General features: G+C 25.9%; 9 protein-coding genes across 12 annotated transcripts; 5 read left to right on the top strand and 4 right to left on the bottom strand.

Moving 5' to 3' along the window:
- Window positions 1-41: 41 nt before the first annotated feature.
- Window positions 42-1169, top strand: LOC122848724 (gem-associated protein 2). Its single transcript, XM_044146984.1, has 5 exons — window positions 42-247; window positions 308-392; window positions 463-618; window positions 681-971; window positions 1036-1169. The coding sequence occupies exons 1-5, from the start codon at window positions 141-143 to the stop codon at window positions 1126-1128; spliced, it is 732 nt and encodes a 243-aa protein (XP_044002919.1). The 5' UTR covers window positions 42-140; the 3' UTR covers window positions 1129-1169.
- A 24-nt stretch (window positions 1170-1193) lies between these two features.
- On the bottom strand, window positions 1194-2348 carry LOC122848723 (ubiquitin-like protein 4A). Its single transcript, XM_044146983.1, has 3 exons — window positions 2061-2348; window positions 1805-1910; window positions 1194-1720 (listed from the first exon to the last, which is right to left on the bottom strand). Exons 1-3 carry the CDS (start codon window positions 2106-2108, stop codon window positions 1425-1427), a joined length of 450 nt encoding a protein of 149 aa, XP_044002918.1. The 5' UTR covers window positions 2109-2348; the 3' UTR covers window positions 1194-1424.
- Window positions 2349-2453: 105 nt separating this feature from the next.
- LOC122848719 (phosphoglycerate kinase) lies at window positions 2454-5678 on the top strand. The gene is made up of 4 exons (XM_044146979.1): window positions 2454-2788; window positions 2858-3545; window positions 3625-3844; window positions 3937-5678. Exons 1-4 carry the CDS (start codon window positions 2469-2471, stop codon window positions 4215-4217), a joined length of 1509 nt encoding a protein of 502 aa, XP_044002914.1. The 5' UTR covers window positions 2454-2468; the 3' UTR covers window positions 4218-5678.
- On the bottom strand, window positions 4552-6024 carry LOC122848722 (peroxisomal biogenesis factor 19). 2 transcript variants are annotated; one of them, XM_044146981.1, is made up of 5 exons: window positions 5882-6024; window positions 5400-5585; window positions 5175-5341; window positions 4842-5090; window positions 4552-4773 (listed from the first exon to the last, which is right to left on the bottom strand). In XM_044146981.1, exons 1-5 carry the CDS (start codon window positions 5940-5942, stop codon window positions 4552-4554), a joined length of 885 nt encoding a protein of 294 aa, XP_044002916.1. In that variant the 5' UTR covers window positions 5943-6024. The 2 variants fall into 2 exon arrangements, with proteins under 2 accessions (XP_044002916.1, XP_044002917.1); XM_044146982.1 differs by having other exon boundaries at window positions 5869-6008.
- A 108-nt stretch (window positions 6025-6132) lies between these two features.
- LOC122848720 (protein aurora borealis) lies at window positions 6133-8835 on the top strand. Its single transcript, XM_044146980.1, has 2 exons — window positions 6133-7356; window positions 7436-8835. The coding sequence occupies exons 1-2, from the start codon at window positions 6786-6788 to the stop codon at window positions 8353-8355; spliced, it is 1491 nt and encodes a 496-aa protein (XP_044002915.1). The 5' UTR covers window positions 6133-6785; the 3' UTR covers window positions 8356-8835.
- LOC122848718 (zinc transporter 9) lies at window positions 8822-11979 on the bottom strand. The gene is made up of 9 exons (XM_044146978.1): window positions 11616-11979; window positions 11066-11535; window positions 10818-11004; window positions 10646-10728; window positions 10447-10570; window positions 10208-10346; window positions 9592-10128; window positions 9262-9510; window positions 8822-9178 (listed from the first exon to the last, which is right to left on the bottom strand). The coding sequence occupies exons 2-9, from the start codon at window positions 11523-11525 to the stop codon at window positions 9134-9136; spliced, it is 1824 nt and encodes a 607-aa protein (XP_044002913.1). The 5' UTR covers window positions 11526-11535; window positions 11616-11979; the 3' UTR covers window positions 8822-9133.
- A 309-nt stretch (window positions 11980-12288) lies between these two features.
- LOC122848713 (LMBR1 domain-containing protein 2 homolog) lies at window positions 12289-15921 on the top strand. Its single transcript, XM_044146970.1, has 3 exons — window positions 12289-12706; window positions 12788-14785; window positions 14868-15921. Exons 2-3 carry the CDS (start codon window positions 13081-13083, stop codon window positions 15218-15220), a joined length of 2058 nt encoding a protein of 685 aa, XP_044002905.1. The 5' UTR covers window positions 12289-12706; window positions 12788-13080; the 3' UTR covers window positions 15221-15921.
- On the bottom strand, window positions 15520-22578 carry LOC122848710 (glycogen debranching enzyme). 2 transcript variants are annotated; one of them, XM_044146968.1, is made up of 3 exons: window positions 22472-22578; window positions 21633-21735; window positions 15520-21542 (listed from the first exon to the last, which is right to left on the bottom strand). In XM_044146968.1, exons 2-3 carry the CDS (start codon window positions 21715-21717, stop codon window positions 16918-16920), a joined length of 4710 nt encoding a protein of 1569 aa, XP_044002903.1. In that variant the 5' UTR covers window positions 21718-21735; window positions 22472-22578; the 3' UTR covers window positions 15520-16917. The 2 variants fall into 2 exon arrangements, with proteins under 2 accessions (XP_044002903.1, XP_044002902.1); XM_044146967.1 differs by lacking the exon at window positions 22472-22578 and adding an exon at window positions 22073-22423.
- Window positions 22573-23657, top strand: LOC122848717 (protein FAM32A-like). Of its 2 annotated transcripts, none has more exons than XM_044146976.1 (4): window positions 22573-22664; window positions 23145-23234; window positions 23315-23447; window positions 23535-23657. In XM_044146976.1, the coding sequence occupies exons 2-4, from the start codon at window positions 23152-23154 to the stop codon at window positions 23655-23657; spliced, it is 339 nt and encodes a 112-aa protein (XP_044002911.1). In that variant the 5' UTR covers window positions 22573-22664; window positions 23145-23151. The 2 variants fall into 2 exon arrangements, with proteins under 2 accessions (XP_044002911.1, XP_044002910.1); XM_044146975.1 differs by lacking the exon at window positions 22573-22664 and adding an exon at window positions 22920-22981.
- Window positions 23658-23952: the final 295 nt, after the last annotated feature.

Below are 23952 nucleotides of genomic sequence, written 5' to 3'. Positions count from 1 at the left end.
ATAATATTCAATTAATTTACTTTCTAATTTGTTGATTAATAAATATATAGCAATTAAAAATAAATAAAAATATACAAAAATAATAATTGTTAATTAATTTTTAATTCATCAAATTGTAATTTTTGATAGTTTTGGAAATAATGAATGATTTATTCAGAACAGCAGCTTTTCATGTTGGAGAAATTGATGATGACATTGATTTAACAAATCCACCAATGTCAAGTGATGATTATATAAAACGTGTCATGTAAGTGTTAACAAATTACTTACTAAAAATGAAAAATATAATAATTATTTAATTTTTCAGAATTGAAGCAAGAAATTGTGATGATATTGTCGTTGCTAAAATTGATGAATCAAAACTAAAACGTCCAACTTTAAATATAACACCAGTGAGTATTTGTATAATATCAAATTAAGCTAAGACTTATTATGAATTTAAATTAATAAATTTTTAATTAGTTGGCAGGATGTATTGAGGCACCAGAATCATTGAATCCATCTCTAGAATGGCAAAATTATCAAGTATCAGATTTTTCAGATGTTAGACTTAATTTTGCCAGAGTCAAAGCAGAGAGACAAGAACTTCGTCCAATGCCACTGACTTCAGAGAAAATAGTATGTTTTATTTTTATTTATAATAATTTAAATAATAAAAATTAAATATTTATTATTAACAGCCTTATACCACTGATGCCAATGGATGGATAAATTTTTGTCTTGGATCAAAAGACGAATCAAAGTCATCTAATCCTCCGACACTTGATATTATTCTTGGAATGAATCAGCCAATAGTTGAAAAAGTTTTGGAGTATCTTGTTGATGAAATAGATTGTAAAAAATATGTTAGTACAAATATGGGACTTTGGATTTATGCTCTGTTAGCAGCCATAGAATTACCTCTGGATCCATCAGTTTGTTCCTGCCTAAGGACATTAGCACGAGCTTGCTCAATAGCCAGATCAAAATTGGTAAGAAAAATTACAATAATAAATAAACAATTGATAGATAATTTCTTCTTTTTCTCATCAACAGACCACAAATGACAGTCAACAAGTAGCCACTTTGAATCTTTTGATTTGTCTTGTTGCCAGATATTTTCGTCAATTGGATTTAGCTGATCCTTAATTATTATTTATAAATAAAAACAAAATAATTAAAATTAATCCACTAGAAAATGTATTTATTTGATATTTTTTTTTTTTTTTTTTTGTTTCTTAAATTTAATACGATTGCAGTTATTTATTTTTCTTTTTTTTTTTCATGCTTAAAAGTTGTGTACGCATATAATTGACAATCAAACATAATTATTAGCTATTTGTATTAAATAAGAGAAATCATATTACATCAATTGAATTATTGTTAAGAAATTAAAGATAAAAAAAAAAAAAAAAAGAAATATATATTTATCTAATATTGAATAATCAAACAGCCGTTTCTTGATCTTGAATTAATGTAGTTGCTAATCTTTCAAGATCATCAAAACTAAGATGATTAACTTTATTTTTTAAGCCTTTAATCATCTCATTTGTTATTGATTCTGTTTCTGATTCACTGTAGTAATGTTTTAAAATTTTTGATACTGATTCTTTGAGAAGTACGATACCAGATTTTCCAACTTGTTGTTTATTTTCATTTGATTCTTGTGATAATTTTTTAACCACCAAATTTAATTTACTACCATCTTTAATACCTGGATAAAAACTCAAAAGATTTTCATCTAAAAAAAAAAACAACATGTATAAATAAATAATTGAATTAATATTATTGTTTGATTATTGACTCAATAAATTTTTATTATTACCTGCCAAAGCTTTTCCAGTTAAAAGTAATTTTTGTTGTGGTACCTCAACACCCAAAAGTTCATGAACTTTATTTTTCAATTCTAAGACAGTCTCTGACGGTGATATCTATTATAAAATTGAAACAAAAAAACACATAGGTATAACAATTGAAAATAATTTTTAAAAATTTATTTATAACTACAAGTAATTATCAAGTATTGTTATTAGAAAAATAAAAAAAAAAATAATGCCAATTGAAATTTGACAGTAACTTACGTCGACAGTACACTCGCTCCCTTGTAATATTTTGACCAACAATTTCATCTTGATACAATAGATTAAATACACAATAAAATTAAATTTTAATAATATCTTTTAATAAATTAATATGTCAATTTTTTAACACATTCATTTGGTAATATTCTGACAATTGTTCGTGTTAAAACATATTTTTTCTATTACACAAACTTGGACAAAACAAGGTTATGTTTAATGATGTTTAGTGTTTTTTTTTTCTATTTTTATCAATAATAATAATAATATTTTGAAACAATAATAACAAATTGATAATAATAATAATTAAAATGTTTATTATTATTATTAAATTAATATATTGTTAAATAGATGGCAGCATATGTTTATTTAGCTGACAAAAAGTTTTTTCTAAGCGCATGACATTGCTCAATGTGCAATGAAACCTTTTCGCGAAAAATAATTTTGATGCGCGTAATCAATTTTATACAAAAGCACAACCTTAAATGCCCTTCTTTTGACATTGATAGTTTGACAAAATTAATCTCAAAATTAACGCTAAGTCAAGTTCATTGTGTTAATACTGTTTTTAATCTTCATCATCGAAGATTACACTTATTGATCACTAAAACTGATCAATACTTTTGTCACAATAAATTCATTTTGTTTGATAAATTTTCAATAAAAACCATGGCATTAAACAAACTTAGTATTGACAAGATTGACCTCGCCGGTAAACGAGTCTTGATAAGGTATTTATTAAATTAAAATTCATTAATATGTTTTGTCAAAAAATTAATTAAATTTATTGTATCTTGTAGAGTTGATTTCAATGTTCCATTAAAAGATGGAAAAATCACAAATAATCAAAGAATTGTTGCTGCCCTTGACACTGTCAAGTACGCACTGGAAAAGCAAGCAAAATCAATTGTTCTTATGTCACATTTGGGTCGTCCTGATGGCAGTAAAAATTTAAAATATACAATGAAACCAGTTGCTGATGAATTAAAAACACTTCTTGGAAAAGACATAACATTTTTGGATGATTGTGTTGGTTCTGCTGTTGAAGCTGCATGTGCTGATCCTACACCAGGTAGCATTATTTTATTGGAAAATTTACGATTCCATGTTGAAGAAGAAGGCAAAGGTGTTGGTTCAAATGGAGAAAAAATTAAAGCTGATAAAGATAAAGTTACTGAATTCCGTGCATCATTAAGAAAATTAGGTGATGTATATATTAATGATGCATTTGGTACTGCACATCGTGCACATAGTTCAATGATGGGTGATGGTTTTGATATCAGAGCCAGTGGTTTTCTTTTAAAAAAAGAACTTCAATATTTTGCCAAAGCATTGGATAATCCAGAAAAACCATTCCTTGCTATTCTTGGTGGTGCCAAGGTTGCTGATAAAATTCAATTAATTAATAATTTATTAGATAAAGTTAATGAGATGATTATTGGAGGTGGTATGGCTTATACTTTCCTCAAAGTTACCAAAAACATGAAGGTAATTAATTATTATTATTGGGTATTATATTTACTTCAATATTATTTTTATTTTGTGGTTTATTTTTTTATTAAAATAGATTGGAGGCTCATTGTATGATGAAGAAGGTGCTAAAATTGTCAATGAACTCATGGAGAAAGCCAAAAAAAATAATGTTCAAATTCATTTACCAGTTGATTTTATAACTGCTGATAAATTTGCTGAGAATGCAACAGTTGGTGCTGCTGATGTTGAAACTGGAATTCCAGATGGTTGGATGGGTCTTGATGTTGGACCAAAATCAATTGCACTTTTTGCTGGTAATTTTTTTTTTATTTTAAAAAGATACTGAATGTTTTTTTTTTTTTTTTAGAGCTAAATAATTTTAATTTAATTGCATTATTGTTTTTAGAACCTTTGAAAAGAGCTAAGGTAGTTGTTTGGAATGGACCAGCTGGAGTATTTGAATTTGACAACTTCAGCAAAGGAACAAAAAGTTTAATGGACAATGTTGTTGAAGCAACAACTCGTGGAGCAATCACAATTATCGGTGGTGGTGATACAGCAACTTGTGCAGCTAAATGGAAGACTGAAGACAAAGTTAGCCATGTCAGTACTGGAGGTGGTGCCAGTTTGGAATTGTTGGAGGGTAAAGTTTTACCAGGTGTTGCTGCTTTGTCACCATCATCTTAAATTACTAATTTAACTATCAAAAAGCTATTATTCTACAAACATTCATAGCAAGTATATTAAAAAAAAAAAAAAAACAAAAAGTATTGTAAAATTTGAAAACAAAATTCTTTTTTTCTTCTTTGTTGATAAATAAAATTCGTTGCCTTGATAAAAAGGCTTATCAATAACATGTGGTTTTTATATTATTTAAACACAAAAATTTAATGATTTATTTGAAATAAATTTCGACTGTTGAAAAAATTTGTTAAAAATATGTTTCTAATGATATATATGTAAAATTTGATTATAAACATTTTAAACAATATATTTAAATAATGCATATGTTGATCAATGATCACATGATGCTACAGTTTTGTTGATCAAGACCAGGAGGTAAAGCTGGCATTGCTGGTGCACCTTCACCATCAAATGGTGATATTACTTGATCACCAACAAGATCTTCAGGTGGTTGTCCACAACTTTGCATGTCTTGCATCAATGCAAGTATCACATCAAAACGTTTTTTCTTTATATCCTCAGTATCATCTTCTTTTTCTTTTTCCAATTCTAGGCAGACCTTTTATACAACAAAATTATTAAATTTAAAATTACATTTGATCATTTTATTTTATCAATTATTATTACCTTTTGTATGAGATCTAACTGCTTGGTATACCTTGCCAAGTCTTCAGGTGATAAAGTACTTTTTTTCTCTTCTAACCAAGCTGGATATTTGTCACTCAATTCTTTCAATGAAGGATACAATACCTCTTTAGAAAACAAAGATTGCATCATACCTTGCATAAATGGAAAAAGTCCATCTGGTCCTTCATCAATTGATGCTTGTCCAAACATTGCTGCTAAATCAGCTTCTGTCATTTCAGGTCCTGCATTCTAAGAGATAAAAAACATTAATATTTTCATGTGTTCTTTCTGTAAAATAACATAAAATAACAATTAAATTAAATAGAATAAAACCTGAAGATTTTCATTTGTAGCTGATATGCCTTTTAATGCTCGAGCAATTGCTGCTTGAAAATCATTAGTATCACTATCATTTTCAGATCCACTACCACTACCACCACCAGTTATTGAATTTGCAACAGTCTGGGCCATTTTTTGCAAAGCATCATCCTCACCTCCACCTATTGAATCAATATAAAAATTAAAATCTCATAATAATTGAATCTAATAAATATTTACCATTTTTCATCAAATTTTGAAGATTTTTTTCTAATTTATCAGCAGTGTCTTTGAGAAAATCTTGTGACCAAGTTTCATCGGTCCAAGCTTCTCCAGCTTCATCACCTTCTTTTTTAGTTGAATCATTTTTAGATTTTTCTGTCTTTGAAATTGTTTTTGGTAATTTATCAAAATCTTCCAAGGCACCTGATAAAGTTTAATCAAAACAAAAAAATTAGACATAATACATGTGTTACATAATAATAAATAAACTGAGACAACATAAATTTCGAAAAAGAGCAAAACATTATGTTAATAATAGAAAATAAATAGTAAGAAAATTTCATATTGTAATTATATAAACTTATGTATGAACTTTAACCTGAGGTAATTAAATTATGATTCATAGCAGGAAAAATTATTTATAGCAAGTAAAAAAAAGTTAAAATATAAATTTTATTTATAATAATTAAAATTATTTTTTAATTACATTTTTGACTTACTGTCGAGGAGATCATCTAACTCTAAATTATTAGCTTGATCAGATTTATTTTCTTCTGACATTTTTCAAAATTTTATTTTATTATCAGCTGTAGAATAATTACTCTTTTAATCTTTTTCTATTTTTTTTTTTTTTTTGATATAAAAAAAGAGCATTGCTGCTGCCACGACTAAATAAAAATAAACATTTAAATTTTAAAGTAAATTTACACCGACATAATACCCCGGTAATAAAAGTAAACAAAATAACAAAAATAAAAGTTGGAATTATTTAATTAATTAACTATAGTTCTTCATTTATTTGTCTATTTTTTTTTAGATAAAAAATAATAATAATTAGTAAAAAAAAAAATGATTCAACCGTGAGGATAGCCAAACTTCACTTTTACACGACTGTTTGGACTCAGCTTCACTCAGCTTGGCTTTCACATCACATAAAATTTGCTTTATTTTGGATTATTATCAATTAAATAGTCTTTTTATATTATTCATATTGCTTCCTATCATAAAATAAATAATGAAAAGCGATTTGTATATCATCTTTCAAGTGTTTCGAAGCTAATGTTTCTATCAGAAGAATTATGGTACATGAAAAAAAAAAATAGAACCAGGTTGAGTCAGTTAACATCTGGTTGTAACAACAAACATTTAATAACAACAGTACAGATAATACTACAATTTGTCTGTTATTAAAAATAATTAATTATAAATAATTATAGAGACTTAATTTAAAAAGATAAATCATTGAAAATTATCAATTTTTTTTGGTGTAGGTATAATTGTGAGAGATGATTGATAAAGTTCTTGAACAAAAAATATTGGCATGACATAAAGTGTTGCCTAAAATATTCATAGACTCTAAAAATATATTTAAAAAACATAATTAATATTTTGTATTAAATAATAATGGACTATGTTACGTCAAATCCAATTATAAACTCTCCAACTTCTGAAGTACAATCGCCAAAAACATCTCTTGTACTGAGAACTCCTCGTAAACAAGATGGAAATAAACAAAAACATAGAGCATATCAAAATAGTATTGGAGGATTATCTGTATTTCCAAATCACTTAACTCCACCATGTGGATTGACAAAATTCATTGCAAGAAATCCATTTGATGCTGATCTAACAAATCGTTTACATATGTCAGTTCTTAGTCCATCAATATTTTCCAAAGTATCATCAGTATCACCAGATTCACAAGAATTTTCATGGACAATTGATGAATTGGCAATGATGAGTCCAGCTAAAATTGATGAATTTTCAATTCAAAATACTCATTGTTCTGATCCTGAAGCTGAAACACATGTACAAAAAGCAATTGATAAATTTTTTAGTGAGAGTCAAATACATCCAAGTCCTTGGAGTTTAAAAAAAGAACCCATGAAACCATTGGTAGAATTATCACCAACAGAATCAGTTGAAGAAGAAGATCAGCACTCAAACAAAGATTCACCAAAAAAAACTAGAACTTGTAAGTACTTGTATTTCGTTTTTTGTTTTTTGTTTTTTACAATTAATTAATAATTTAATTTTTATAATTTATATCATAGGCTGGTCACAAACAGAATTATCACTACCTCTAGAACTTCCAAAATCAGTTGAAGATGCATTAAAGCCATATTTTACATTTAATCAAGATCAAAATATTGATAATAATGATGCAAATACTAGTAATAATAGTTCATTAAGAAGAAAATTATTTTTCAATCATGATGATTCATTTGAAGACAGTATAGAAGAATCATTAATAATATCACCAATAAAATCAACACTTAGTCCAGCTCAAAGTCAATTTAATGGTACACCACATTGTCAAAATATAAATCATATGACAAGAAATTATGGCAGTCCAAATGTTAATTATGGAAATATGTCACCACTAGATGTGTCACCAATATCAAGCAACACATCAAATAACTTGTCATATCAAAATATTAGATTACGTAATAGATCTAGATTAAATTTTACGTCTAATATGAGTGTTGATCAATCGATGGATGATAAACATTCTAATGAAAACCATCAACCAGTTGTTGTTGTTGAAAATATTGAAAAACGTGATGATTTTAATGATCATGATACTGTTGAAATGGTATCTTTTTTAAATGATACAACACCATTAAAAAAATCTACATTAAGACGTACAAATTTTATTGGAAGATTAAATATTGGTGTTGATTCATTTAATAATATAGCTGAGTTGAAAAATAAAGGTGATAGTAATAATACTCTTGTAGGAGAATGTCCAGAACAAAGTAGTGCATTTCAATCTCAAGACACTGGTTATCAAACAAATAGTATTAATAATTTGACTGAAAATCAGTGTTTAACACCAATTAAAAAACCATTTTACTGGAATGATAAATTAATTGATGATGTTAAAAATAAAGAAATTAAATTATCTGAATGGCAAGGAAATATTATGTTCAGTTCAACTCCATCAAAGTATAATATATTACATAATAACTAAACTTAAATTATAATTTTTTTTAATCAAACAACTCGTGTGACTAGTTTAATTTCATTGAAAATACATTTTGATATATAGGTATATTATTTTTTTTTCTCTGTACAAAAAGAATGACTTATAATAATTTTAGAAAATAATGAAAAAAAAAAAAAACGACAATAATGAAGATCAATAAAGTATGATGATGATAAATAGTGTTTTTCAAAAACACTGTGCAATTTTATATGATAAAACATCATGATGAAAAATGAAAAACTATTTTTAAATTTTTAAATATAGAAAAATGAAAAAAAAAATTTTTGAATATGAAAAACATAATTATAAAAGTTTATGAGTCAAATTGTATTATATTATAATGTGATTACATAGGTATGAATGTTTTTTTTTTACTATTTAGAATTATTTATTTGTAATTATTTGAATTTTTAGAAAAATTTAGTTTTAATAAATGACAATCATGCAAATATTTTTGTTGACAAACATTTTTTTTTTATTTTTAATTAATTTTTGTGGACCTTGTTTAATAATCATCAAAAATAATCATATTGAAACATTATTAATTTTTAATTCTTTGAGATAGTAATTTAGTTATGTATCATGAAACATTTTTGAATTAAAACTGTGCTTTTCTTTTTTTTTTTTTTTTTTTTTTATATATAAAAATTCATAACATAAATTATTTTAAATATTATTATTATTATTATTATATTTAAATATTTACAAAAGTTATATATATTTAAATATTATTATTATATTTAAATATTTACAAAGTAATTTTTTATAGGACTTCTAAATCACAGTGACGTATTTCTGGATGATTTTTCTGCAAAAATAAAATTCATTATTACTATATTATTGAAAAATTTTGATTAAAAAAGTAAACGAATGGAGCTTTATAAATATTACCTTTAGTTTTAATTCAATTCTATCAATTTCACCTCCCATCATGTCAACAATATTTTCACCATGTTTCAATAGAAATGGTTCAAGTTCATCAATATTTTTCATTTTCTTGACTTCTTCAAGCATTGAATTTAAATCATGTTTATCTAAATAAGCTCTTGTTAGTTCACGTCCATCAAAATCAATTTCAGCTTTATATCTAACAAGACTATTTCCCATATCAATACCTTTAACATCATAAATTGCACGAACCTTGAAAAACAAATTAAAATCAATATATTAGTAGTAGTAGTAATTTGCTAAAGATGCTGATTTTATTAAATAAATACTAACCATAATATCAGACTCAAGTTCAGCATTTATTTTATCCAAATTTTTTTGTGGAATACTACGTCCAGTAAGTGCTGCAACATTTGTGTAAATAATAAGTGATGCAACAGCTCCAAGAAGTCCACCGACTAGTAATGATCCAGCTGCATCAAATAAGGGATTACCAAGATATGATGTTAAGCCCATACATGAAGCTGCAACTGTTACTCCAGTAACAGCAGCTAAATCTTCCATAAAAACAACATTTACAGATGGATCTTGGCCAGAAAATAGATAATCTTTAAAGGATGTTCCCTTTTCTTCAGCAGCTTTTCTTATTGAATTATAAGCAACAATAAGTGTCACACCCTCAGATACAAATGACCAACCAAGAATTAAATATGCCCAGTAAAATGATTCAACTGGACCTGGATACAATATACCATGTATACCATGATAACATGATAATCCAGTACCAACACAAAATATTCCTACTCCTGATATTAATGATGATACATATTTCATGTTGGTATAACCATATGGATGATCAGGATTTGGATTCTAAATAAACAAAAATAATTCAAATTATTTTCATTTTTTTTTTCATAAATAATTTAATTAATTTAGAAAATTTTTATACCTGTACTGATTTGTGTATTCCATATGCCAATATCATTTGATTAAATGTATCAGCAGCAGAGTGTACACACTCTGAAAACATACTGTGAGATCCAGTCAGAAACCAAGCAACAAGTTTCAATAAAAAATTACTTGCATTACTGTAAATAAAATTATTTTAAATTAGAAAATTTTATTTATCATTTATAGCTATTATTATTATATAGTATATATTTAGTTATTTATTAATTTTTATATTACATTACAATTGCTGTCAACACAACTTTTCCAGATCTTCCAAATAAACCTTCATTTTGATTGACACTTTCAGTATTTCCCATTTCTCGTCGCCAATCACGAAGTCTTCTTTTTACAGTAAATACATCTGTATTTATAATAAAATTAATGATTGAATAAATTTTTTTTTAATTAATAATAAATAATAATATATTTTACATACTTTGTTGATAAGTTTTATGTTCCAATTCTTTTCTCAGTAGCTCTTTAAGTAGTGCTTCTCGTGAGCCCCAAACCTCGAGTGCTCTGTAAAGTAAATAGGCTTTAATCTTAAATAATTATCCAACAGCCAATTGTTCTAAAAAAAAAAAAGAAAAGCAATTTTTTCATCTTACTTGGCTTCTACGTCTTTTCTCCAGAAGACAGTTATTGGTGGCTTATCCTCATATGGTGATCGCCGTTTTGTCTTTGGAAGAGACTCAATATCTGCTGGTTTTAACATGAAATCTGACATTGCACGTACTGGTGTTATAAAATTTCTTTCAAGTGATGCAGCTGAATGATCAACACGTAATCTTTTAACTGTAAATACAAAAAAATTAAATATAAAAATTATTTTTAAATACAAAATAATATAAATTACCTTTTTTAACAATTGGTATTTTTTCAATAACCTCATCTGTACTATCATATTTTTTATTCTCTACAGTATCCAATTTTTTATCAACAGTTTTTTCTGATTCATTTGATCCAATTGTTTCAAAATTTAAAATTCGCTGTTTAAGTTTACCTAATTTATCATTTTCAAGTTCAATATTTTTTTGTTGTAAATTACTTTGTGTATCATTTGTATTATTTTTATTTTTACAATCATCTGATGATAATCTTTTTGTTCCAATACATGTACAATTTGTTGTCAAATATTTATATCTTACATTTTTTATTGAATGTAATTTGTAAAAACTATTGCTTGATTTTGGTGTTATACAAAGACTAGCATGTCTTCGAACCAGTGATATTTGTAGCATATACACTTGATCTACATAATGACAATTTAGTTTACCAGATATTCTTGGGAACAGACTGTATGAACGATGAAGCATTTTCACAATTCTACAGAAAAAAAAAAAAACAAGAAAACATTTAAAAACATCTGTAGCAAGGTATTAAAAATAATTAAACAATTGATATACCTTGGTGTTAATAAATGCAATATGATTGTTGATGATAATGATGATAAACCATCAGTGGTATACAATGATTTATTTATTTATCAAAAAAAATATATCTTAATAAACAAGATGTGTATTTTTTTTTTGTAAAATTGGTAATTATTTATTTTTAAAAACTTTGGTTTGAACAATAACAAACTACAATGTTGATTATATGCCAGCTTGTGCCAGCTAAAATCTAAATACAACAGTCTGAGGTGGTGACTGGTGAGGTCTTCCTGGTTGTTAGTTGTACTTGTTCTTGGTATGTAAATTGTAAAGCTGTGTATTTACGCTGTGTTCAGCTGTGTGTGTACATACCACTGTGTATGTACACTGTATGCCACTGTATTGTATAATAATAAATAAATAATATGGCAGCTATTTTTTATTATTAAAGGTTTATTTCCATTGAACAAATTTTCGGAAAAATTTGGAAAAATAAATTTTTTATCTATTTAAATATCAATAGTCAAAGTTTTAAATAATATATCATCTGCTGTTTTTTTAGTATTAATTTAATTAATAATAATTATCATTAAAGTTTGTTGTTAAAAATTTATAGATTTAAATTTTACCGCTTTGTTTTTTATTGTACGCCATTTTTTCAAAAAAAAAAAATTTCAACCAATAGAAAAATTTAAAATTTTCCATCAAAGTGCTATGACAATACATATGTCAATATCATCAGGTTTTTTTTTTCTTTAAAATTTTTTATCAAGTGTTTTAATTACTCATAGAACAATTAATTTACAAATTATTTGCTAAAATAAAATTATCTTTCTCATCACTAGCTTTTTTTTTAATAACACCATTATAAAAATCTGTGTCTTCATCGTATTCACATCATCATAATCAAAATAAAAAAAGTGTCCAGATGTAAATTATAAGTGTTATGACTGGTTATGACGTTAATGACGTTGTAAAGTCCTTATTGAAAAACAACTTGATATTTGTCAAAGTAAAAAACAGTGTTTTTATAAATCAAAAGTGAAAAAAAAAATGTCTAATTTGTAAATAACACAATAAATCAACAAATTTTGATATCATCAATCAAAACATAACTCTTTTTTGTAAGTAATTATTATTATTTGTAATATTATTATCATTTGATATAAAATTTTGATTATGTAATAATTCATATTGTGTTAAAGGTCCTTATGCCATAAAATGTCAGAATCTCAAGACACACCAGCTGATTCTCCAATTGACATTGTTTTACCTCAAAAAGGATTGCTGTATAAAAGTGAAACACTTGAGTATTTACTTTGTAAGCCAAAATTATTGCCATTAAAATCAGTGTCATTAGAAAAATTAGAAAAAATGCAAAAAGATGCTAATGATAAAATAAAAGCTAATCGTGATGTTGAACAAGTAAACTAAATTTTATAGAAAAAAAAAAAAAAAAAGACAATAACTTGAAAAAGAAAAAAAAAAAATAATCAATATGAGTCTTAGACCACTTGTCACTGATATTGTTTTGGCATTTTGCCTAGCAGCAATACTTCTTTACAGATATGGTAATTTAATGAGAAATCATATTGTTGTAACAATATCAGTATTAATTGCTTGGTATTTTTCATTTTTAATAATATTTATTTTACCACTTGATGTATCATCAACTGTTTATCGACAATGTATAGAAAAAAATATTTCATTAAATACAATAAATACATTGTCAAATACAACAGTGACTATATCAAAATGCCAAAAACCATGGTCAAGTGTTGCTGATAGTGTATTTCCTGATTTATGGAAAATTGTTTATTGGACATCACAATGTTTAACATGGTTAATTCTACCATTAATGCAATCATATATTAAAGCTGGTGATTTTACTGTACGTGGAAAATTAAAATCAGCATTAATTGATAATGCAATATATTATGGTAGTTATTTATTAATATGTGGTATATTATTAATATATATTGCTATTAAACCAGATGTTAATTTTGATAGTCAAAAAATAAAAGTTATAGCATCATCAGCATCAAATACATGGGGTTTATTTTTATTAGTATTATTACTTGGTTATGCACTTGTTGAAGTACCACGTAGTCTTTGGAATAATAGTAAATTATCATATAAATTACAATATAATTATTTTAAAGCATCAAAATTAAGTTTAGATAAATGTGAAGCTGAAGAAAAAGTTGATGATATACTTGAATCATTAAAATCAGCATCAATAACAATTGATATTAATCATCCATTTTATAATAATTTAGAAACAATATTTCAAAAAGTACCAGTTGAACTAAAAGATCGTATGAATAGAAGACAATTACATGATGATACAAATATTGATACACCAATAACACAAAAATCATTAATAAGATTACATAGAAATACAATAATTGCATTACAAACATTTCAAAGAACAGAAACACAATGGTCATTATTAGTTGATGATATATTTGATCTTGAAGATATATCAAATAATCAATTAAATCGTGATAAAAAATTTAAATCATCATTTACAAAACAACGTTCATTTTATAAACGTTTATTATATAATGAAAAAATTGAATGGTATTGGAAATGTTTAATTAAAAATTATGTACAAAAAATAATAGCAATTATTGCTGGTTTTTTATCTGGTGCTGTTGTATGGTCTGAAGTTACATTTTTTAATAAAAAACCAGTATTGTCATTATTTGCAATATTTTTTAATATGGCTGCTGATAAATATAATTATTTTATTATTGAAATATTATCAACAATTATTATTGCATATCTTTGTTATTGTGCATATTCAACTGTATTAAAAATACGTTTATTAAATATTTATTATCTTGCACCAAATCATCAAACAAATGAATATAGTTTGATATTTAGTGGTATGATGTTGTGCCGTTTGACACCACCAATGTGTCTTAATTTTCTTGGTTTAATACATATGGATTCACATATTATTAAATCATCAATTTTAGAAACTCATTATACACAAATTATGGGACATATGGATGTTATGTCAATTATATCAAATGGTTTTAATATTTATTTTCCAATGGCTATATTGGCATTTTGTTTGGCAACGTATTTTAGTCTTGGTAGTAGATTATTATCAATACTTGGATTTCAACAATTTCTTGGTGATGATGAACTTACCATTGATCTTGTTGATGAAGGACGAGAACTTATACTTCGAGGTAATAATAAAATTATTATTTATATTATTAATACTTTTAAACAATTTTAATTATTTTTATTTTATTTTAACAATAAAAATAGAACGAAGAAAACGACAAAGAGCTGAAGATTATATAAATCGAAGACGAGAATTTCAAGAAAGATTTACAAATTCAAGCTTAACTGGATCAAGATATCGAACGAATCAAAATGAAACTGGACGATCAATGAAAAGACTAGATTCTTCTACTGAATCACCAAGAGCTGGTTTATTACGTGATTTTGAATCAAATGATTATTATGTTGGAACAAGTTATAATTCTGCAAATGCTAATAATTATGATCATGATGAATATCAATCAAGTGATTATCATGCTTTAAATAATGATGAATTGTCAATAAATACAAGTCATAGTATTAATGCTCCACCACGTAGAATATTTGATGATGTATAATTTTGTTTTTATACATTATCATTAAATAATATATGCAGAAATGTTCTTAAATTCACTCAAACATCACAAATTGATCTCATTTTTATATAGTCAATAAATCACAATTGTTTCACGTAAATAATATATAAATAGTCACTCTATAAATATTGTGTTTTTAAATATATAAATATACATTTAGTACGTTAGTCGATTGTTATATAGAGTAAATATATATTAATAATAATAATAATAGAAATAATAAGCTTGAGATTTAGTTTAACAGTGTATAATTTATTTCAACAGATGAGATTTTTTTTTTTTTTTTTTCATGCATGTTTTGTACATTCCAGAATATTTTTTGTTCTAACTTATAACATGCTAGAGATAAAATCATTTAGATCAATTATTAACAAAAAAAAAAATTATGAAAATCAATGTCTCGTTCTATTTTTTCTTTTGTTTTTTGTTTTTTTTTTGATAAAAATATTTATTTTATTATACCTGAAAGGTAAATAAATTGTCACAATATATGAGACAATTTTAAATGGTTAATAAATTTTTTTGTTAGTACAAAAATACAATCATTTTTATTATTTTTGTTTATCATGATATTATTATAAAATTTAACAAAGTCAATAAAGAGAATTTTATGTTAAACAAAATATAATTATAAATTTGAAAATATTAAATAAAATGTTTAAACAAATCAAATAGAAATAACAGTATTAATTAATATTCATTGAAATTATTAGTTAATCATGTAATGTGTAAATTGTGAAAATAAGTAAAAGAAAAAATGAAAGTGTATATACGATAATAATATGTGCAAGAGTTATATTATTGTTATTTGTCGTTACACGATTACGATTTATTTTATTTTCTTGTTTGGAAAAGCTGCTTGATATCATTAAAAGTGGCTCAAGAAGTAAAAGACTTGAACGATGATATTGTTTTCTCATTGATGATGATAATCGTAATTCATTATTATTATTTTTGTTATAATAAAATGAAAATTTATTCTGAGTTTCTTGAAAAATCATTGGTTCGTTAATGAAAATGTTTGACATTCGAAAATGATAATTCATTTCAGTTCGATGATATAATTCGGTATTTAAAAATATATTCTTAACATTATCATCAAGAATTTCAATACCTGATATTAAATTTTTTGTTAAATCATTATTATCATAACGATTTTTATTTGTAGATTCGAGTATTCCAGTTTTATTTGTTTTATTATAAAATATAGCTGGCATATAATCAACATCATGCTCGTTATTGTTAAAACGAAAAAACATTTGTTGTAAATCATTTCCAATTTGTCCCAAAAATACATCTTGTGTATTTAGATATTTTTTTTTATAAATTAATCGATCACTGTATACAACTGATGGTTTATCATCCACAATCATATTGCATTTAATACAAATTTTTTCGTCTTTTTTTTCCTTAATTTCTTCATAGATATGATCATTATTATAAATATTATATTTATCAATAAGTGCTGTTAAACTTGTGCTACTACTTGCATGAATAATCATATTATTACAATTACTATTAATCACACCTCCAAGAGTATTATAAACTGCGTGTGTTTTATTAAAATTTGGTGATGATTCTATTGTGAGATTCGTATTTTCATTAACTAAACTGCTATTATCTAGTTTTGAGTGTTTAAAAATATCTAAATAACAATGTTCAACACACGCACAGTTATATCAATTGACAATATTAATATTATTAATATTTGGTAGATCACTTTTAAGTATTTCAAGTTGATGAAGTACCTCAATAATTGTTGATGAACTCCATGCTTGTGTACGACAACTATCATGACAATATTTACCATCTTTATTTGTTAATTCTGGAAGACCACGCCAGTGATTTGTTGATGCTTCAATCAAATGTTTTGATAATATTGCTTCTGTTGATTCAATTGTTTTTCGTAGCTGTTTATTACCACCAACTAGAGAAGCAAAATAAAGACGCGCACGAAGAAAATAACCAATTGGCCAAATCCATTCAGGACCCTGATGATAATTCCATCCATGTGCTAATTTTTGATCACAAGAATCATTTGAATTATCATAATTACCATCGTATGCCCAATCAGCTGGATCAAGTGTTTTCATACCAAGTGGACCAAGTAAAATTTCTTCTGCTTTGTTTAATGCATTCCAAGCATGCTGAGGATTAAAAAGTTCTGGTGCTACAACCATTGCAATTGGAAAATTTGGTCTTAATTGATAATTTGACCATTGTTGAGTTGCTCCATGACAATCTTTATATATTCCACGTCGATGAATAAATTCAGTATCAACTTCTCCCTCAATACCTTCTTCCAATTCAACATAAAAATATTTTTCAAAATTATCTTGTATTTTATCAGCCCATTGTTTGTAACTCCATGTTACTGTACTACCATCACGATTATTTCTTTGTACACTACCATATGGAAATAAATTTTGTTTATATAATTCAGCAATAAATGTTATAGCAGCTTTACTTAAACCAACAATTTCAACAGCTGAACCATCACGTGGTGTTGCTGGTTTTCCTTTATTACCAGCTTTTTCAGATGATCCCATTTTATCCATCCATGTACCACAATTTGCCTCATTACCACCAAATACAAATCCAGTATCTGGATTAACACCAATTTGATTATTAAAACCACGATTAATCATGTGTTCATCAATTTGTTTTCCTGCATTTCTTTCAAGAAAACATAAACCTTGAAAATGTACAGTTAATGCTTCTTGTATAACATCATACAAAGGTTGATCAACTTGACCAGCTGAAAGAGCTGGTGAATCATCAGTTGGATATAATCTTGAAACTTTATCAGACATTATTTTAATGCCATCTGGAACTTCTTGTACGTATGCTTGAATTGCATTGAGCCACCACCAAACAGCATCACGACAATTAAATCTTGCATTTGTTCCTTTGTCAAGTAAATTTGGTATTAAACCATGTCTCAATGTACCAGCAAAACCAAGAATAATATATCTTGCTTCATCATGACGACCAGTTAACAATAACATACCTCGTATTGCTATAAATGTATCTCTTCCCCAATTTCTCATGTAACCAACAACAAAATGTGGTAAACCAGCTGATAGGGTAAGACAAGCTTGTTCATCTTGTTCTTCTTCAATATCATCATTATTTTTTTTAATATTTTTAATTATTTTTGGCTTTGGATCAGCTAAAAATGGTGATAAATCTGGAAGTTGAGCTGATTTAACAATTCCACCAACTTGAACTGAAACTAGTGACATTAGTTTGACAAATGTTGAACTATTTTGAACAAAACTTGACATTTTTAAGTAACAATGATCCAATAGATTCATGTAAATATTTACAATAAAAACATCATAATAACTTGGTACCAAATATCTTGGAATTGATTTAAATGGTTCACATGCTTGTTCCAACCAAGCACCAAGTGCATAAGTACCTTTGTAATATTTTAAACGTTGCCAAGTATAATCAATTAACCAATTTCCATTACGTAAATTATCACAAAGAGGATGACCAAGATCATTGTTTGGACGTATATCAGCCAATAATGAAATGACACCCTGTAATCCAGCATAAACAAGTGGTCCATAACCAGGAATATTATATACACCAAATTTATTCGCTGTTTCATCACGTTCTTCTTCATCACACCTATACAATACTTTATTCATATCTGACAAATCAATTTGTGATAATATTTGTTGAAATTCTGTTTGTATTTCATTTTTTTCACTATTTTTATTTATTGATAAAATTGTATTATGAAGTTTATCAAGTGATGGTTTAATATTACCATGTACTGATACACGAATTGCAAATACCGAGCTTGGTTGAAGATTTACAAAATTTAATTGTGTTATTTTCATATCACCAGAATCAACTTTTTCAAGTATTGAAGAATCTGGTATTTGTATATGTTCTTTAATATTAACAATATAATTATTACCAAGTCCATTTATATAATCTTGATTTTTTTCATGTTTATCTGGATAATGAAATGGTGAATTATTAATATTACCTTGAGTATCTTTGTATGACAATGAAGCTTCAAATATAATTTCTTCAACAACTCCTTCAACTCTTAATGGCTTAACATTTCTTCTTAAATCATTGGCATTTGAATCAGGATGATTAAATGCTGTAAAAGCAACAAGTATTACACTCTCATGTGTATCTGGTGAATGACGTGTTACAGCAACAATATCCGTATCAATTTGATCAACAAAAACTTGTGAATATTTTTCTTTACCAAGTGTATAATGAAGATTATTTAATATACGTTTTGCTGATATTATTCCTGTTTTATTATTGACATATTTTTGATTATTTAAAATATCATTGTCATTCTCGGTCCATGCAGTATATTGACGTTTTTCATCAACAACATGAATATGATGTGGAACAAGTTCATCATAGCCACGATTACTACCAGATGCACAACATGCCATAGAAACAAGTGCAGATGATGGTAAAAGATCAAATATACTACGTTTTTCAATTGGACTTTGATTATCATGAGTTTGATCCATAAATAATGCATGAGCAATACTTGGTACAAGTGGACGATAATTTGATTGATAAAATGCACCAACTGGCTCACCACCATAACGATATATTAATCTTCCTTCTTCATGACTATCCCAAGCAGACATTGCTTCACGTATTAATGATGTTATTCCCAATCTATTAACAAATAAATTATCTTTTTGATCAGAATTTGTAAATAATTCAGCAACAACATAAAGATCTGGACGTACACGACGTGCAACATCAAGCATATATTCAGCAACTGGTATTGGTGTTGAATGACAATTATCCAAACGTATACCATCAAAAATACGTGCTGTTTGTTCAACATATGATGACATATGTTTCCATAAAAATGGACAATCATCTGGTTTATTACCATAATTTAATTTAACACTATCACCCCAAGCAATTAATTCACGTCTTATATAAACTGTTGAATCTTGATCAGCAAAATTTTTTAATGGATCACTATTCATAACCCAACCATTGTGAGCCATTAAATAACAACCATTTGTCTCAATATACATATCTGATTCACGTTCAACAAGAGTTCTAAGTGATGTACCATAATCAGTAAAATATCTTGGAACAAGTGGATTTCTCACGCTTATTTCTTTAATTTTTGGTCCATCATGTTGTACTCTAAAATAACGTATACCAGCAATTGTATTTTCAACAGCTGCATTTAAATGATTATTAATTTCATTATTAATTTCATTACTTAGTTCTTCAATTTTACAACGAAATTCTTCAGCACAACGTTTAAGACGTGTTTCTTCATCAAAACAATCAACTCTATATATATTATAAATACTCAATGCAAGTTCCATATCAATACTTGCTTTTAATCTTCTGTATTCTTTATCTTGAATAATTTTAATTGTTTTAATACCATTTGATGATTGTGTATCTTGTGGTATTTTTGTACGTGCTAAATTTAAAAAATCAGCAACAACTTCATCAACACTTAAATTATAGAGTTGATGAATTTTAACAAGTGGTAAAAAATATGTATGAAGTGCATGACGTATTGAATTTAAATGTTCTTCAGTATCAACAACTGTTGGAATACCTTTATGTTCCCAATCACCAGCAGCAACTTGTATTGTCAATTCAAATAGAACAGCATCAAGAAGATATGCTGGTCGTAAATGCGGACTATTTGCACAATTATATGTACATTCTGGATGTGATACAAGAAATGGACTTTCATTAGCAGTATGATTAAGTACAATATCACAAATTGATAATACATTCCATTCATTACGCATTTTTTGTGTTAAATTTTCAATGTCATTGAAGGTCGTTGATGAATCATTATCATTATTAAAAGATGAATTTAATTTTAATTGATCACAAAGACTGTATGCTGATTGTGAACCACCAAGTTCTTGAATTGGTGTAAAGTGTATCATATTGTAGCCAGAATTTTTTGATACCAATAATTTTTCTTCCCATGTTGAGAATGGACCCAAATTTTTTGACAGTACTGTTTGACATTGAATACAATCAAGAGGTAATATTTCATTTGTATTTTTTAATTGTAATTCTGGTTCAACCAAAATATAGCCAGATGCTAATGGTTTATTATCACTTGGATCTTTGATGTAATAATGAAATGATCCTGAATTATTTATTTGCAATAATGCTGATTCATCACTGTTCCATTTTAACTCGTAATACGTGTTTCTATCAAATATTTTATCAGATTGAATTGGATGATTTGTAAATAATTGCAAATGTTTTCCCAGCAATGATGGACCAACACGAAACTCAATTTGCCAGTCTGCATTTAATTAAAATAATATAAATTATTACAAATATATTGACAATAACATAAAATAAATTATATAAATTAATATTATTATTTTATTACTTTTTTTAACTCTGTAGAGTATACCATCTTGATGTTCTCCTTGATTTAAAGTGAGTACTCTCACTTGATTTTCTTTATTTGTCATATTTTTAATCTCTGCTGTCTACAACACAATTAAATTATTCAAAATTAATTATCTTGTTGCTCAGACAACACACTGTAACCGTTAACAAAATTATAATGAGCTAAAATATCCCAAAACTGGAGTTGATATAATTTATACATAGACTCAAGTTAAATATATATATGAAGCTCATACAATCATATCACGTTCCAGAGGGCAAGCATGTCAGTAACACTATCTTAAACTTATTATTTAATTTTGTTTTCAATTACAAAAATTTATATACCACACAAAAGATGATCTAATGTTACAAATATATATTACATGATTATAAAATTACATATATTTATTTTAGTATAAACCAGTATAAACTTACATTACTTGACCCAAATAATTTGAGATAAATTTTTTTTTGTAAATTTTTAAAAAATACACGAATACTTGTAACAATTAATTTTATTAGCTCCATTAAATTATAAATATTCATTAATAAAATTTAATTAATATTTTTATATTATAATTTATTTTGAAATAAAAAAATTAACTTTTACATGCTATAATATCAACAAGTATCGTACACAAATGATTTTTGATACTTAATCGTTGTGCAAATATAAAAAGAAAAAAAAAAATATAAATTGATGTCTGATGATCTTGTATTATTTTATTTTCATTGGTAAATAAAATTTGTGATAAAATCACTCTAATTATAGTATCAAAGTTCAACATTTGAATGACAAAAAAAAAAAAATAAATAATGATAATATTACTTTACCTTAATATCTTGGTATAAATTGATCAAGACGAGAAAAGTTCACCAGTATAATCTTTCAAATTTGACCTCTAATTTTTACTACAGAGGTCATGAGAATATAATAATAATATACATAATAATATTATATGTAATAATAATTATCTATATATATAATTATTCAACAACAACATAAATATCGAGCAAGGTTATGTTGGTATTAACATTATTAGCTCTTTTTTTTTCTTTATATTTTTATTGGTATAAATGCCAAATTTATTTATTATTTTTGCTTTTTTTTTCAAAACTTGATTCATGCTCCATTTGCCCATAATTGATGCTGTACAAAAGATGATTATTTTAGCTTTATTTTTAACAATTAAATAGCAGCTTTTACCGATATCATTATACCTGTGCTAATATACCATATAGTTCGCGTTCATCTATCGCATTCCGCCCATGACATTTTGTCATTTACCGCCATTAAAACGTTTGAATTAAATTCTGCTGACTATTTAATTAAATATTTAATTGGTAGGTGATTGTTTATTAAAATTGCAAGAAAGTTTAGATAATTGTCTTTAACTTTATTGTGTATAAAAAGAAATTATCAACAAATCTAACCTCGTGCTTTTGTTTGGATTATTGTTGTTAAAATTTTTTTGTTAATTTAATTTAATTTTGTTGAAAATTCTAGACTGACAATGTCATCAAACGAGGACAATCCTTATGCTCAAGTAGCAAGAGGTGCATTGAAATTAAAAAATTGTGATACTGGCAGCAAAAAGTAAGTAATTACAAACACACCTTATCAAAGCCATTGTTGGTTATTTTTTATGCATAATATTTATAATATTTAATTTACAGAAAAAAACGTAAGGAAAAAGAAAAGAAAAAACTTGTAGAAGTATCAAAAATTGTTGAAGAAGAACATACCACACCAGTTGAAATAAAAAGAACAAAAGCTGAACTTTCATTTTTAAAAATGCAAGAAAAAATGGTAAATTAAATAATCGATTTAATTTTAGATAATTTATTAATTTATTTTAACGTTTAATAATTAATGTTTAATAATTTTTTTTTATAGCAAACTGAAAGAATAAAACAAAAAGCATCAAAAACTCACAAACAACGTGTTGAAGAATTCAACAGACACCTGGACAGTTTAACTGAACACTTTGATATTCCAAAAGTCAGTTGGACCAAATAAATCTACTACAATTATTTCATTAAATATTCAATCAACATTAAGTTATATTTTAAATCATAATATTATTACGTCTATTAGTGTAAATTTAAAAAAAAGTTGTATTATTAATAAAAATTTATTAAAATCAAGTATAGTTGTATAAGCTTTATAAAATAATAAGATAAAATATAATGTATGGTATATAATTTCTTTTGTATGTTTTTTTTTTTTTTTTGGACGGATACTTACTAAATTAAATTATCTAATTGGACGGTTTTCTCTACAACTTGATAAAAGGCACTGAGTTTAGTGTGAA

This window comes from Aphidius gifuensis, linkage group LG2, assembly GCF_014905175.1.
Source record: "Aphidius gifuensis isolate YNYX2018 linkage group LG2, ASM1490517v1, whole genome shotgun sequence".
In the NCBI taxonomy this organism is placed as follows: Eukaryota; Metazoa; Arthropoda; class Insecta; order Hymenoptera; family Braconidae; genus Aphidius; species Aphidius gifuensis.
Note: the sequence above shows the minus strand (reverse complement) of the source record. Positions and strands in the feature narration are given on the sequence as shown.

What these genes read in the sequence shown, in the direction of transcription:
- LOC122848722 (XM_044146981.1), bottom strand. Translation starts at nt 5,942, where the DNA reads ATGTCAGAAGAAAATAAATCTGATCAAGCTAATAATTTAGAGTTAGAT. An exon ending in TCAAAATTTGATGAAAAATG is followed by an intron (nt 5,342 to 5,399) that starts GTAAATATTTAT and finishes TTGATTCAATAG; the next exon opens with GTGGAGGTGAGGATGATGCT. An exon ending in CTACAAATGAAAATCTTCAG is followed by an intron (nt 5,091 to 5,174) that starts GTTTTATTCTAT and finishes TTTATCTCTTAG; the next exon opens with AATGCAGGACCTGAAATGAC.
- LOC122848719 (XM_044146979.1), top strand. Translation starts at nt 2,469, where the DNA reads ATGTGCAATGAAACCTTTTCGCGAAAAATAATTTTGATGCGCGTAATC. An exon ending in GGTAAACGAGTCTTGATAAG is followed by an intron (nt 2,789 to 2,857) that starts GTATTTATTAAA and finishes TGTATCTTGTAG; the next exon opens with AGTTGATTTCAATGTTCCAT. An exon ending in AAGTTACCAAAAACATGAAG is followed by an intron (nt 3,546 to 3,624) that starts GTAATTAATTAT and finishes TTATTAAAATAG; the next exon opens with ATTGGAGGCTCATTGTATGA.
- LOC122848724 (XM_044146984.1), top strand. Translation starts at nt 141, where the DNA reads ATGAATGATTTATTCAGAACAGCAGCTTTTCATGTTGGAGAAATTGAT. An exon ending in CACTGACTTCAGAGAAAATA is followed by an intron (nt 619 to 680) that starts GTATGTTTTATT and finishes TATTATTAACAG; the next exon opens with CCTTATACCACTGATGCCAA. An exon ending in CAATAGCCAGATCAAAATTG is followed by an intron (nt 972 to 1,035) that starts GTAAGAAAAATT and finishes TCTCATCAACAG; the next exon opens with ACCACAAATGACAGTCAACA.
- LOC122848720 (XM_044146980.1), top strand. Translation starts at nt 6,786, where the DNA reads ATGGACTATGTTACGTCAAATCCAATTATAAACTCTCCAACTTCTGAA. An exon ending in ACCAAAAAAAACTAGAACTT is followed by an intron (nt 7,357 to 7,435) that starts GTAAGTACTTGT and finishes TTTATATCATAG; the next exon opens with GCTGGTCACAAACAGAATTA.
- LOC122848723 (XM_044146983.1), bottom strand. Translation starts at nt 2,108, where the DNA reads ATGAAATTGTTGGTCAAAATATTACAAGGGAGCGAGTGTACTGTCGAC. An exon ending in GGAGCGAGTGTACTGTCGAC is followed by an intron (nt 1,911 to 2,060) that starts GTAAGTTACTGT and finishes ATTTTATAATAG; the next exon opens with ATATCACCGTCAGAGACTGT. An exon ending in AACTGGAAAAGCTTTGGCAG is followed by an intron (nt 1,721 to 1,804) that starts GTAATAATAAAA and finishes TTTTTTTTTTAG; the next exon opens with ATGAAAATCTTTTGAGTTTT.
- LOC122848713 (XM_044146970.1), top strand. Translation starts at nt 13,081, where the DNA reads ATGAGTCTTAGACCACTTGTCACTGATATTGTTTTGGCATTTTGCCTA. An exon ending in ACGAGAACTTATACTTCGAG is followed by an intron (nt 14,786 to 14,867) that starts GTAATAATAAAA and finishes CAATAAAAATAG; the next exon opens with AACGAAGAAAACGACAAAGA.
- LOC122848717 (XM_044146976.1), top strand. Translation starts at nt 23,152, where the DNA reads ATGTCATCAAACGAGGACAATCCTTATGCTCAAGTAGCAAGAGGTGCA. An exon ending in TGTGATACTGGCAGCAAAAA is followed by an intron (nt 23,235 to 23,314) that starts GTAAGTAATTAC and finishes TTTAATTTACAG; the next exon opens with AAAAAAACGTAAGGAAAAAG. An exon ending in TAAAAATGCAAGAAAAAATG is followed by an intron (nt 23,448 to 23,534) that starts GTAAATTAAATA and finishes TTTTTTTTATAG; the next exon opens with CAAACTGAAAGAATAAAACA.
- LOC122848718 (XM_044146978.1), bottom strand. Translation starts at nt 11,525, where the DNA reads ATGCTTCATCGTTCATACAGTCTGTTCCCAAGAATATCTGGTAAACTA. An exon ending in AGAAAAGACGTAGAAGCCAA is followed by an intron (nt 10,729 to 10,817) that starts GTAAGATGAAAA and finishes TTTACTTTACAG; the next exon opens with AGCACTCGAGGTTTGGGGCT. An exon ending in GAATACACAAATCAGTACAG is followed by an intron (nt 10,129 to 10,207) that starts GTATAAAAATTT and finishes TTGTTTATTTAG; the next exon opens with AATCCAAATCCTGATCATCC.
- LOC122848710 (XM_044146967.1), bottom strand. Translation starts at nt 22,183, where the DNA reads ATGAATATTTATAATTTAATGGAGCTAATAAAATTAATTGTTACAAGT. An exon ending in AATTATTTGGGTCAAGTAAT is followed by an intron (nt 21,736 to 22,072) that starts GTAAGTTTATAC and finishes ATTGTGTTGTAG; the next exon opens with ACAGCAGAGATTAAAAATAT. An exon ending in ACTCTACAGAGTTAAAAAAA is followed by an intron (nt 21,543 to 21,632) that starts GTAATAAAATAA and finishes AATTAAATGCAG; the next exon opens with ACTGGCAAATTGAGTTTCGT.